This window comes from Rana temporaria, chromosome 5, assembly GCF_905171775.1.
Source record: "Rana temporaria chromosome 5, aRanTem1.1, whole genome shotgun sequence".
Taxonomy (NCBI): domain Eukaryota; kingdom Metazoa; phylum Chordata; class Amphibia; order Anura; family Ranidae; genus Rana; species Rana temporaria.
In genome coordinates this window covers 21,315,144-21,329,413 of record NC_053493.1, presented here as the reverse complement: position 1 = coordinate 21,329,413, position 14,270 = coordinate 21,315,144, and the positions used below count along the sequence as shown (strand labels likewise).

General features: G+C 40.4%; 1 protein-coding gene across 1 annotated transcript in view; it reads right to left on the bottom strand.

Moving 5' to 3' along the window:
- DGKB (diacylglycerol kinase beta) overlaps positions 1 to 14,270 on the bottom strand; it is a 664,259-nt gene that overhangs the window by 507,877 nt on the left and 142,112 nt on the right. Inside the window, exon 3 of the mRNA XM_040352255.1 lies at positions 8,380 to 8,614. Coding sequence (XP_040208189.1) covers positions 8,380 to 8,458 — 79 coding nt within the window. The 5' untranslated portion in view covers positions 8,459 to 8,614. The remainder of the gene's footprint in view (positions 1 to 8,379; positions 8,615 to 14,270) is intronic.

Here is a 14,270-nt window from a genome sequence, read left to right as displayed (position 1 = left end):
TTGGCATATCTAGCTGATTTACATATTTCTAGGCGTAAATCAGCGTACACGGCCCTAGCGGTAAACACAGCTTCCCCATATGCAGTTAAGATCCGACGGCGTAACAGACTTACGCCGGTCGGATCGAATACAAATCTATGCGTAACTGATTCTAATAATCAGGCGCATAGATACGACGGCTCGGACTCAGAGTTACGACTGCGTATCTGGAGATACGCCGTCATATCTCCTTTGAGAATCTGGGCCTAGGGTGTTAGAGAAAAATAATAATAATGTTTGGGGGTTCTAAGTAATTTTCTAGCAAAATAAATTATTTTAACTTGTAAACACCAAATCGGAGAAAGAGGCTCGGCACCCCCGAGCCTCTTTCTCAGATTTGGTGTTTACAAGTTAAAATAATATATTTTTATTAATTCATGTAATTTTTGTGTACTGAATTTTTAAATGTACCTTCCTTTTATACCCCTGCAAGTCGCTCTAGAACAAAATGTATTGGCTTTGCCTGGAAGGTCAGAGATGATTTGTATCTGCCTTCCTCTGTCAGACTCATTTTGTTCTGAAAGGAAATGTACTTTACACTCCGTATTTAATTAATTATGTGCTCAATTAGAACACGCTGTATTTCAATTTGCCACAATTAAAAAGAAAGAAGCTTCGAAAGACGTCTATATCTAATAAACCTGCAAACAACTCATGTAAATTGGTATTAAATGCTAGGCATTTTTTTCACTTAAGGGCCCGTTCATGCTAGTGGCTGGGGGGCAGTAAATCCCTGCGGCTGAGCCCACGGTTTTATCGCCCTCCCATTCATTCCCCCTTTAGTTGCAGAGGCAGTGGTTGGGGTATGTACACATTCTGCGGCCATGTTACTTTACTTTATGTATAGCGTGGGCAATCCGCGCTACCCCCAAAGTGCAAAGTGCAATATTGCAAAACTGAATAAAAAGTTAAAAAGTTAATTAACTCTAAAGATAAGTAAAGATTAACGGTGCTACTAAAATAGCTTGAATACTCAGCTAGTGATAATGTGTTAAAATTAACCACTTAAGACCCGGACCTTTAGGCAGCTAAAGGACCTGGCCAGTTTTTGCGATTCGGCACTGCGTCGATTTAACTGACAATTGCGCAGTCATGCGACGTGGCTCCCAAACAAAATTGGCGTCCTTTTTTCCCCACAAATAGAGCTTTCTTTTGGTGGTATTTGATCTGCGGTTTTTATTTTTTGCGCTATAAACAAAAATAGAGCGTCAATTTTGAAAAAAATGCAATATTTTTTACTTTTTGCTATAATAAATATCCTCCAAAAATATATATATAAAAAAAAAAATTTCCTCAGTTTAAGGCCGATACGTATTCTTCTACCTATTTTTGGTAAAGAAAAATCGCAGTAAGCGTTTATCAATTGGTTTGCGCAAAATTTATAGGCCCGGATTCACAAAACACTTATGCCGACGTATCTCGAGATACGCCGCGTAAGTGTAAATATGCGCCGTCGTATCTATGTGCCAGACTCTGAAACCAAGATACGCCTGAAATTAGGCTTCATCCGTTCGACGTAACTTTCCTACGCCGGCGTATCTTGGGCGCATATTTATGCTGGGCGCAAGTGGCGCTCCCATTGATTTCCTATTCACATATGCTAATGCGGGAGATACGCCGATTCACGTACATAGTTGCGCCCGGCGCATAATATACGCGGTTTGCGTAAGACTTACGTCTGGCGTAAAGTTATTCCCCATATAGGAGGCGCAAGTCATGCAAAGGTATGGACCAGGGAACACAGCCGTCGTATTTTACGTCGTTTACGTAGTACGTGAATAGGGCTGGGCGTAGGTTACGTTCATGTCGTAGGCAGTTGTTTCGATGTGATTCTGAGCATGCGCACTGGGATACGTCCACGGGACGGCGCATGCGCCGAACGTTAATCGTATCTTTATGACGCTCAGTCCATCATTTACTTGGGGTCACGCCTCATTAGCATGGTTCACGTCCACTTCCACCTACGCTGACTTACGCCGAGGAAACCCAGCGTATCTTTAAGAGCGAGTGGGAGCGAGTGCTTTGTGAATCCAGTGCTTGCATCTGTGCGGCGTAGCGCATATTAGATACGCTACGCCGACATAAATATGCGCCGAGGTATGTGAATCCGGGCCATAGCGTTTACAAAATAGGGGATAGTTTTATTGCATTTTTTTTTTTTTACTACTAATGGCAGCAATCAGCAATTTTTTTTGTGACTGCGACATTATGGCGGACACTTCAGACAATTTTGACACATTTTTGGGACCATTGTCATTTTCACAGCAAAAAATGCATTAAAAATGCATTGTTTACTGTGAAAATGACAATTGCAGTTTGGGAGTTAACCACAAGGGGGCGCTGAAGGGGTTAAGTGTGACCTCATTTGTGTTTCTAACTGTAGGGGGGGTGTGGCTGTAGGTGTGACATCATTGATTGTGTTTCCCTATAAAAGGGAACACACGATCGATGACGGCGCCACAGTGAAGAATGGGGAAGCTGTGTTTACACACAGCTCTCCCCGTTCTTCAGCTCCGGGGACCGATCGCGGGACTCCAGCGGCGATCAGGTCCGCGGGTCCCGCGGCCACTGAGCTTCGGACCAGGTCGCGGGCGCGAGCCCGCGACCCACGGCTGGGCACTTAAAGAGGACGTACCTGTACGTGCTTGTGCCCAGCCGTGCCATTCTGCCGACGTATATGTGCAGGAGGCGGTCCTTAAGCGGTTAAAATAGAAATGGTTATGCAAACAAAGTGCAAATATATATTTTGCTGTTAATAACCTTAAAAACACAAATCAAGAGAAACCAATAAATAAATAAAAAACAAAACACAAAAACAATGTCCATATTGCAACTGCAAGGACTTCACTGCGATCAAAGAGGCAGGTGTAGACTCTTCATCCAATGCTTCCCCAGTACAGTAAAATCTTGGTTTGCGAGCATAATTCGTTCCAGAAACATGCTTGTAATCCAAAGCACTTGTCTATCAAAGCATTTTTTTTACAGGGTATAAAAGAGAAGAGAGGCGCCTCTAAGGCGGCGTACAGACGACCGGACAGTCCGCTGAAAACGGTCCGCCGGACCGTTTTTAGCGGACATGTCCGCTCGGAGATTTCTGTATGATGGTTGTACACACCATCATACAGAAATCCGGCCGGACACGATATGCGGTGACGTGCCGCGCCGTCGCCGCATCGATGACGCGGCGACGTGCGCAGCCCTGGAAGGTCAATGCTTCCACGCATGCGTCGAATCACTTCGACGCATGCGAGGGATGGCGGCCGATCGGACATGTCCGGTGAGTCTGTACAGACGACCGAACATGTCCGACGGACAGGCTTCCAGCGGACATGTTTCTTAGCATGCTAAGAAACATTTGTCCACTGGAAAACGGTCGGCTGGACAAATGTACGCTGGAAACCTGTCCGGTCGGCCGTACACACGACCGAACATGTCTGCTGAAACTGGTCAGCGGACCAGTTTCAGCAGACATGTTCGGTCGTGTGTACGAGGCCTTAGTGTAGCAATAAGCTGCTAAATGTTGTACCTTCATTAAATGTAACCATATTGCTACACTTAGAGGCGCCTCTCTTCTTTTTTATACTCAGTTGTGACATGACGCTACTTTTATATCAAGACATCGCTTGTATATCAAGGCAAAATGTATTAAAACATTTTGCTTGTCTTGCAAAACGCTCTCAAACCAAGTTACTCTCAAACCAAAGTGCAAATATATATGTGCCGTTGGTGACCTGTGGTTAGGTTTGATAAAAAACATAAATAAAAAAAAAACAATAATGAACAAAAACAGTGTCCACATTAAAACAACTGCAAGGGTTTCACTGCGATCAAGGAGACAGGTGCAGACTCTTCATCAAATGCTTCCACAGGGCAGACGAGATAAATATACAAAGTGGCCGCTTACCGGATCTGTGGGATCTCTATCACGGAGATCATATGAGCTCAACAGAGAAGGGATCACTCAGGTAGTAACGGGAGTGGGATGAATGCAGGACCGGCTGTTGCTACCTGAGTGATCCCTTCTCTGTTGCGCTCATATGATCTCCGTGATAGAGATCCCACAGATACGGTAAGCGGCCACTTTGTATATTTATCTCGTCTGCCCTGTGGAAGCATTTGATGAAGAGTCTGCACCTGTCTCCTTGATCGCAGTGAAACCCTTGCAGTTGTTTTAATGTGGACACTGTTTTTGTTTCTTTTTTTTTTTTTTTTGATCTGGGTTTTTTATTAAACCTAGACATGTGCACACTGAACTATTTCGTTTCGGAATTTCATTTTCATTTCATTTAATTTTCGTCCAAAAAAATACATTTATTTAGTTACTCCAGAAATTTGGGCCAGATTCACAAAAGGGGTACGACGGCGTATCTGCTGATACGCCGTCGTATCTCTGTTTCTGTCTATGCGACTGATTCATAGAATCAGTTACGCATAGATATCCCTAAGATCCGACAGGTGTAATAGTTTTACACTGTCGGATCTTAGGATGCAGTACCGCGGCCGCCGCTGGGGGGAGTTTGCGTCGTAAACCAGCGTCGGGTATGCAAATTAGCAGTTACGGCGATCCACAAAACTTTTTCCCGTTGTTACGTCGCCGCAAGTGTTAGTTTGCTGTCGCAAAGATAGGGCACCTTTTACAAAGTGTAAAATTACTACACCATGTAAAAGTATACCCGTCTTTCCCGCGTCGCTTTTGAATTTTTTAAAAAAAATATTTTTTTCCTGGCGCAAGTCTTTTTTTCACGTCGCGATTCACAAAACGTCGGCGCGTCGTAATTTCGCGCGAAGCACGTCGGGAAATTTGCATCAGGAGCATGTGCAGTACGTCCGGCGCGGGAGCGCGCCCAATTTAAATGGTACCCGCCCCATTTGAATTGGCCCGCCTTGCGCCGGACGCATTTAGGATACACCGCCGCAAATTTCCAGGTAAGTGCTTTGTGGATCGGGCACTTAGACAGAAAATTTGCGGCGGTGTAACCTAAATCGGTTACGTTACGCTGCGCCCGGGCTACGTGAATCTGGCCCTTTGTTTTTATTTCTTTTTTTTTCGTTAAAAAATGCATTAGTCCGAAGATCCGAATGAATTAAGGTCGAATCTGTCATTGAAGGCTCATGGTGTCTGTCGAATGTTCTAAGAAGATTCGACGGAGCATCTAAACTGTACGACGCCGCAATCGTACATTTCTGGTCAAATTCTCCGCCCACAAGCTATAGTAGAATTCTAATGTTGTATGACACTAGAAATAATTATATTTATAAATTATTATTACTAGTCAACCAACATTCAAATTCTTCTATAGTCTATGGGCGGAGCATTTGACCGGAAGTGTACGATCGCGGCGTCGTACAGTTTAGCTGCTCCGTCAAATATTCTTTGAACATTCGACAGATACCATAAGCCTTCAATGACAGATTCGACATTTGTATGTTTTTCGCTGCTTCGTCGAATCTTCGTTGTTCATGTCGAATGATCCACAAAGAAATTATGCCAGCGTATCTATTGATACGCCGGCGTAATTTCAAAATTCCGTCGTATCCTCAAAACAAGATACTACGGCATCTCGGCTAGATCCGACAGGCGTACGTCTTCGTACGCCGTCGGATCTAAGATGCAATTTTTCGGCGGCCGCTAGGTGGCGTTCCCGTCGTAATCTGCGTTGAGTATGCAAATGAGCTATTTACGGCGATCCACGAACGTACGTCGGCCCGTCGCTTTTTTTACCGTCGTTTGCGTTCGGCTTTTTCCGGCGTATAGTTAAAGCTGCTATACTGAGGCGTACTCAATGTTAAGTATGGCCGTCCTTCCCGCGTACAATTTTGAATTTTTTACGTCGTTTGCGTAAGTCGTTCGCGAATAGGAATTTGCGTAGAATGACGTCACCGTCGTAAGCATTGGCGGGTTCCGGTTTAATTTCGAGCATGCGCACTGGGATACCCCCAGGGACGGCGTATTAACATAAAACACGCCCCCATTAGATCCGTTTGAATTCCGCGCCCTTACGCAGCGAGAGATACACTACGCCGCCGTAACTTACGGCGCAAATTCGTTGAGGATTCAAACCAAAGCAAAGTAAGTTACAGCAGCGTAGCGTATCTTACATACGCTGCGCCCAGCCGTAGGTCCCCCGGACAACAAACTTTGCACACTTGTAGAGGAAGAGTGGGGCTACATGTGTGCCAATTTTGGGATCCAGGGGGTACCGGGTCCCCAAAGTCCGGGAGATCAGGCGAAAAAAGGTGACTTGAGTATAAGCCGAGGGGGGCATTTTCAGCACACAAAAAAAGTGCTGAAAAACTCGGCTTATACTCGAGTATATACGGTATATAAAAATTGAAATAGTCTGATTTACAAAAGGGAGACGGGCTCTGTCTGACTTGCTGCAGCTTATAAAGCTTATAAAGATTCATTAGTAAGTGGAGTGAGGCAGCCCCTTTATGAAGACACCACTTTAGTAGTCACGGTGAGACTTCTGTAACCCCCGAGGGGCAAAGTTGAGAATTTCCCCAATTTGGGGTTTATTTCCGAACACGTTTATTTTCAGGATTTGTTTCACTTTTCAGAAGTACGGCTTCAAACCCTGCAGGACTTTTCCCTAAGTCTATTTCAAGATCTCTTCTGATTTCATGTTTAGCTCGGGGATAAAACGCCGTCTTCTCGTTCAAATGATGACTTCTATATCATTAATTCTGTCATAAAAGTCTTCCCCGTTTCAGCAATAGAAAATTGTGATCTCCGACATTGCTGATTATAAACTATATTACCAAAAGTATTGTGACGTCTGCCTTTACACGCACATGAACTTTAATGGCATCCCAGTCTTAGTCCGTAGGGTTCAATATTGAGTTGGCCCGCCCTTTGCAGCTATAACAGCTTCATCTCTTCTGGGAAGGTCTCCACAGATGTCTCCAGGGCCTACATCAGGGGGGTACAGGCAGTACACCTGTAAGGGGCCCGGATGGCAACCCCCTTTTTTTTAGGGTCCGGAGGTCCCCAGGGGCCCGGAGCCCCCCAGGGCCCCATATGGCAACCCCCCTTTTTTTGTAATTTCTTTTTATATATAATATATAATATATATATATATATATATATATATATATATATATATATATATATATATATATATACCTACCTACATTTATATATATATTGTTAGAGGTCCCCAGGGCCCTTTTTTAAAAAGAAGGGTTGCCCTTTTTAAAAAAAATATATATATATTTTTTTTATTTATTAAAGGGCTCTGAGGTCCCCAGGGCCCCGGATGGCTACCCCCCTTTTTTTATATATATTTTTCTTCATTTCTTCATTTTTTTTGTAAAGGCCCCCCCCCCACTTCTGAATTTGCTCCTAATTTTCAAATTTAAATAAAAAAATAAAAATACATTTTATTCTATTCCTTTATTTTCTATTCTATTTCATGTTCTTTGGAAATTGGAAAACTATTCGAATTCAAAAACTTTTCAAATTCGAATAATTTTCAAATTTGAATTAGAAAACTTTTAGAATCCGAAAAGAGAATAAAATAGAATAGAAAATAAAGGAATAGAATAGAAAAAAATTATATTATATTCCTTATTTTCTATTCTATTTTATTCTCTTTGGAAATTGAAAAACTATTCAAATTCAAAAAGTTTTCTAATTCAAATTTGAAAATTATTTGAAATGTTTTTGAATTCGAATAGTTTTCCAATTTCCAAAGAGAATAAAATAGAATAGAAAATAAAGGAATAGAATAATTATTTTTCTATTCTATTCCTTTATTTTCTATTCTATTTTATTCTCTTTGGAAATTGGAAAACTATTTGAATTCAAAAACTTTTCCAAATTGATTCGAAAACTTTTCGAATCGATCCGAATTTGAAAAATTCGAATCGATTTGAAAACGAATAAATGAAGCAAATTCCGAAAACAAATTAAACGAATGAAACAAATTTAACTAAACTAATTTATGTAAATAACGAATCGAAACAAAACAAATGTTTTCGTTTTGCACATGTCTAATATTCGCTAATGTCTTCCTGTTTCTCTTCTCGGGCATTCAGGAAGCGGGTCCTAAGACCTGATTGGCCGGGAGCCCTAAGACCTGTTTGGCTGTGAGTCCTACGTCCTGATTGGCTGGGAGGAGAAGCGACCGCCGGGACTCGGGAGGAGATGCGGGGGGGGGGAATTGGAACCAACTCTTCGAATACCAGATAAGGATAGAAGTCTAAAGATTCCATGAATAACCCCGGAGGTGCCACTTCACTTTCTACAGATGTTTGCCGATGCCCCCCCCCCTCCCCCCGCTGCTCCTTGGAAATTAAGTGTGAAGATTAAAATATTCAAAAGCCAACGATACTTACATTCTGCATACTTTTGAAGTTGAGCGAATTCTGCAGGGCTGAGATTGACCCACTTTTCCTGGTTCGTCATTATGGTCATACAGGCTCCAGGCTGCCGAGCGGATGAGTGTGACAGTCGGAAGGAAGCAATAATTGATATAATTTTCTCCCAATCCCCCCCGAGAGTCTTCAGTCCGCGGTGAAGGGATAATTATAGCGATGAAATCCTCTATGAAGTCATTGTGCGTTTAAAACTCTGAAAAGACAAAGAAATACAATTAAATATTGGAGGATTTTTTATCTGTGTTATCTGTCCAGTCATATTCCCCCCTGGGGGGGGGGGGGCTGCTATGAGAGGACTCAGCAAATCCCACTAATCATAAAAAAATATTTTTTTCTAAGAAGACAATATTTAATGACCAACGTATTTCAATTTAGATTAAATACAGAACAGTATCCATAGCAAAGACTATGGACGCCAACCACAGTTTCCTCATCATTATAGGAAATAGATATTGTTTTTTTATCTATTTATTATATATATATATATATATATATATATATATATATATATATATATATATATATATATATATATATATATATATATATAATTTTTTATTATTATTATAAGAAGAAGACACATTTAAAAAAATATATACAATAGATTTGTTTTATCTATTTATTATATATATATATATATATATATATATATATATATATATATATATATATATATATATATATATATATATATATATATACATATACATATATATATATAAAATAAATAGATAAAAAAATCTATTGTATATATTTTTTTTTAAATGTGTCTTCTTATAATAATAATAATAAGAAGAAGAAGACACATTTAAAAACATGTATACAATAGATTTTTTTTATCTATATATATCTATAAGAAGACACATTTAAAAAAAATATATACAATAGATTTTTTTATCTATTTATTTTATATATAATATATAAATATATAAATATATATATATATATATATATATATATATATATATATATATATATATATATATATATATATATATATATATATATATATTTAATAAATAGATAAAAAATCTATTGTAAATATTTTTTTTAAACGTGTCTTCTTATAATAATAAATATATATAATATATATATTTGTTTTATAATTATAAGAAGACATTTAAAAAATATATACAATAGATTTTTTTTATCTATTTATTTATATATATATATATATATATATATATATATATATATATATATATATATATGTGTGTGTGTGTGTGTGTATGTGTGTGTATATATTTATATATCTAAAAATTATTTTCTAGTACTGGAACCAATGGCTTTCAATTTTAGGTTGAGAACTAGAAAAAAAAAAAGTTTGTTATTATAAGAAGACACGTATGAGGTGTATTTATAGTTATATATATATATAATTTATAAATACTCCTCATGTGTGTCTTCTTATAATAACAAACATATATATATATATATATATATATATATATATATATATATATATATATATATATATATATATATATATATATATATAAATAAATTATATAGCCTAATTTGAAAGTTAATGTGGATGTAAACCTGATTCATGAAATTTGAGCTGGGCACATATATCTGCAGTATTTCATTATCTCTTTTCAATGAGCTACCGGTAAGTCTCATAGCTCTCTCCTGAGCGTTCCTCTGTTATAAGCCTGATAACTCCTGACAAATTCTCAGACTTTTTAGACAAAAGCAGCCTGAATCTTTTGTCTGGGGAGGTTGCTCAAATAGATTAGCAGAGAGCAGGTCCTATTACAAAACACCTCTGAGGGTATCTGCCTATGATGAGAGGGGGTGTGTGCCTTTTCTTCAATTAGCAATTTTAGCTATCTTGGCTGTATGCCCAGACATCACACTCTGTGTTTTCTAGGAAGAGAAAATCTCCTAACAAAATCTGAACTTTCTAAACAGTTTTTTTAATGTGAAGACAGCAGATATACATATAAAACCTATGTAGGAAGGTTTGGTTTTGCTATATGATTTTTATTTTATATGATGTAGGAGAGTAATGCCAGAACTGGCTGGAATTGGTAAAGTGGTTCTAAAGGCAGAAGATTTTTTACCTTAACTACTTGCCGACCTGCCGCCGTCATTCTACGGAGGCAGGTTGGCTCTCCTGCGCGAGAGGCTGTAGCTCTACATCGGCTCTCTCGCAGGCAACGCTCGCCCCCGACTCCCGTGCCCGTGCCCGGTGGGCGCGATCGCTGCGGGGCACACGCGATCACTCGTTACAGAGCGGGGACCGGGAGCTGTGTGTGTAAACACACAACTCCTGGTCCTGTCAGGGGGAGAAATGCTAATCCTCTGTTCATACAATGTATGAACAGAAGATCTGTCATTTCCCCTAGTGAGGCCACCCCCCCACAGTAAGAACACACCCAGAGACATACTTAACCCCTTCCCCGCCCCCTATATGTTAACCCCTTCACTGCCAGTGGCATTTTTATAGTAATCCAATGCATTTTTATAGCACTGATCGCTATAAAAATGTCAATGGTCCCAAAAATGTGTTAAAAGTGTCCGAAGTGTCTGCCATAATGTCGCAGTACCGAAAAAAAAATCGCTGATCGCTGCCATTACTAGTAAAAAAAATATATTAATAAAAATGCCATAAAAATACCCCCTATTTTGTAAACGCTATAACTTTTGCGCAAACCAATCAATAAACCCTTATTGCGATTTTTTTTTACGAAAAATATGTAGAAGAATACGTATCGGCCTAAACTGAGGAAAAAAATTGTTGTTTTATATATTTTTGGGGGATATTTATTACAGCAAAAAGTAAAAAATATATATTTTTTTCAAAATTGGCACTCTATTTTTGTTTATAGCACAAAAACTAAAAAACCGCAGAGGTGATCAAATACCACCAAAAGAAATCTCTATTTGTGGGAAAAAAAGGACGCCAATTTTGTTTGGGAGCCACGTCGCACGACCGCGCAATTGTCAGTTAAAGCGACGTAGTCCCGAATCGCAAAAAGTACTCTGGTCTTTGACCAGCAATATGGTCCGGGGGTTAAGTGGTTAAAGTGATACTGAATGCCCGCTGACTTTGATTGACGTTAGCGGGAGCCAATGGCTCTTTGCTGCTGTCTCAGCCAATCAGGATGGAGAGGGCAGCCTCTGCTCTCATGCACATCGCTGGATCGGGATCTCAGATGAGTATTAGGGGGGCTGAGGGGGGCTGCTGCACACTGAAGTTTTTTTTAAATCTTAATACATAGAATGCATTAAGATAAAAAAAAAAACTTCTAACTTTAGAACCACTTTAATGCATTCTATGGTAAAAAAACAAAACAAAACAAAAAAATTCTGGGTGCAGCTTTCCCCCCCTCTCCAGCCCCGTTATACTTACCTGAGCCCCATCTGCATCCAGCGATGTGCATGAGAGCAGCGGATCTTCAGGGTCTCTCTTAGGGTTGCCGATTGTCCAGGATTTACCCGGACAGTTCAGGTTTGGAATCAGGCGTCCGGGTTTCAGACTGCCTGAATCCCAGACACATTATTTAGACTGGACTATGGCTTCCCATCAGGTTTCTGGTTGCAGTTAATTGTCTAAGCTGAGAGTGTCTGTTACACTCTTTCACACTGCCCAAAGCCAGCACTAACAATCCCCCCCAAAACACCCCTACCCCTCTGTGTCTGCCCACATTCCAATACACTCCAATTCCTGGTACACTAAAGAAAAACAGGGTTCTCAGAGCACCCCTTACATAAGAGTTACCCTTTAGACCAGAGGCCACAGTGTTTCCCCTTATATCAGAGTCTTCTCTGTACATCAGAGTTCTCAGTGTTCCTCCTTAATTCTGGGTTCCCAGAGTTCTGCCTCACATCAGAGTCCCCCCTTACAGTGCAAGGGAACTCTGCAAGTTCAGATGTAAAAGGGGAACTCTGTTGTAAAGGGGGACTCTTGTTATTAACTTATTTATATGATTAGAAATGTTATTTAATTGCAAAATATATGTATAGTTTATACTATAAAAAAAAAATGCTGTGCGCCGCTAAAGTGTTCGGGGTTGACTTGAAGAACAGGTGGCAACCCTAGTCTCTCTTTCATCATTGGCTCACACACCAGCGGAAGCCATTGGTTCCTGCTGCGTTCAGTCACAGCCAGTGAGCCAATGAGGAGAGAGCAAGAGCGGAAACGAGCCATGCTCTGTGTGTATCCATGTCCAGCTCGGGAAAGAGCCTGCCATGTGCCCCTATCTTGCTAATGGGGGCACTCGGAGGGGAACGACCAAGGACTGTCGGCGGACCCAAAAAGAAGAGGATCGGGGCTGCTCTGTGGAAAGCAAATTAGAACCTTCAGAATCACTTTAATGATGAAAAGAAAAAAATGATTACAAAGAAATGATACAATTGCAGTATATTGTAGCGTGTCAGGAAATTATTTATTCATGCAGAATGTCTGTTTACTGAAAGGTCGGCTTTATGTCAGGCCCGCAATTTAAACTATCTGTGAGGTTATGTATATCAGCCAACCACAAACAGGCGCTGCGTCTCGAAGCGTGTTTCCACTGGAAGCCGAAGCCAGGCGTTCTGACGCAGAAGGCCACGAGCAATCATAAATATTCTGTGTGTTTTCTGCTTGTAAAATGTGTCATGCCGCATTCCATTTCAAGTGCTACTTTCCCTGTCGGCCTGCAATCAGTCCACATGCGAGGATCACCAATGCTGCTGAATTTCTATGTCCCTGGGACACTATTTAGATATTCCAGTGCATCTGAATATTGCATGAAGCCAAAAACGTTATGTTTTTATATAAGAAAAAAAAAATAACATTGTGTAGCTTGTATACATGTGTTCAGATTTATTCAGAAAAACAAATGGTGTAAAAACTGTTTTCCAATCAGCTTTTGGTATTTTGTATTTAGACCAGCACGAGTATTATCAAATCCAGTGGCCTCCAAACTGTGGCTGGTGGGCTGGATGTGGCCCTTTGTTTACCTTTATCTGGCCCTTGAGTTCCTAACACTGACACCAATGATAGGGCAATATTCCTCCCAATGACACCAATGAGAAACCACAATTCCTCCCACTGACACCAGCAATGGGGCACTATTCCTCCCAGTGATACCAATAGTGGGACACTATTTCTCCCTCTTATACCAATGGTGGACCACTATTCTTTCCACTGAAACCAATGATGGGTCTCTTTTCCTCCCACTAATACCAATAGTGGACCACTTTTCTTCCCAGTGACACCAATGATGGGTCACGATTCCTCCTCTAATACCAATAATGTACAACTATTCTTCCCACTGACACCAGTGATGGGTCACTATTCCTCCCACTAATACCAATGTTGGACCACTATTCTTCCAAGTGACACCACTGATGGGTCACTATTCCTCCCACTAATACCAATGATGGATCACTATTCCTTCCTCTAATACCAATGATGGACCACTATTCTTCCCACTGACACCAATGATGGGTCACTATTCCTCCCCCTAATACCAATGATGGACCACTATTCCTCCCTCTAATACCAATGATGGACCCCTATTCTTCCCACTGACACCAATAATGGGTCACTATTCCTCCCTCTAATACCAAGGATGAACCACTATTCCTCCCACTAATACCAATGATAGGGCATTATTCTTCCCACTGACACCAACAATAGGGCACTATTCCTCTCACTGACATCAACAATGGGCACTATTTCTCTCACTGGCACCAACAATATGGCACTATTCTTCCCCCTGATTCCAACTATGGGCACTATTCCTTCATTAATACCAATTATGTGGCACTATTCCTCCCACTGTCATCAACAATGGGCACTATTTATCTCACTGACACCAAAGATGGGGCACTATTCCTCCCACTGACACCAATAA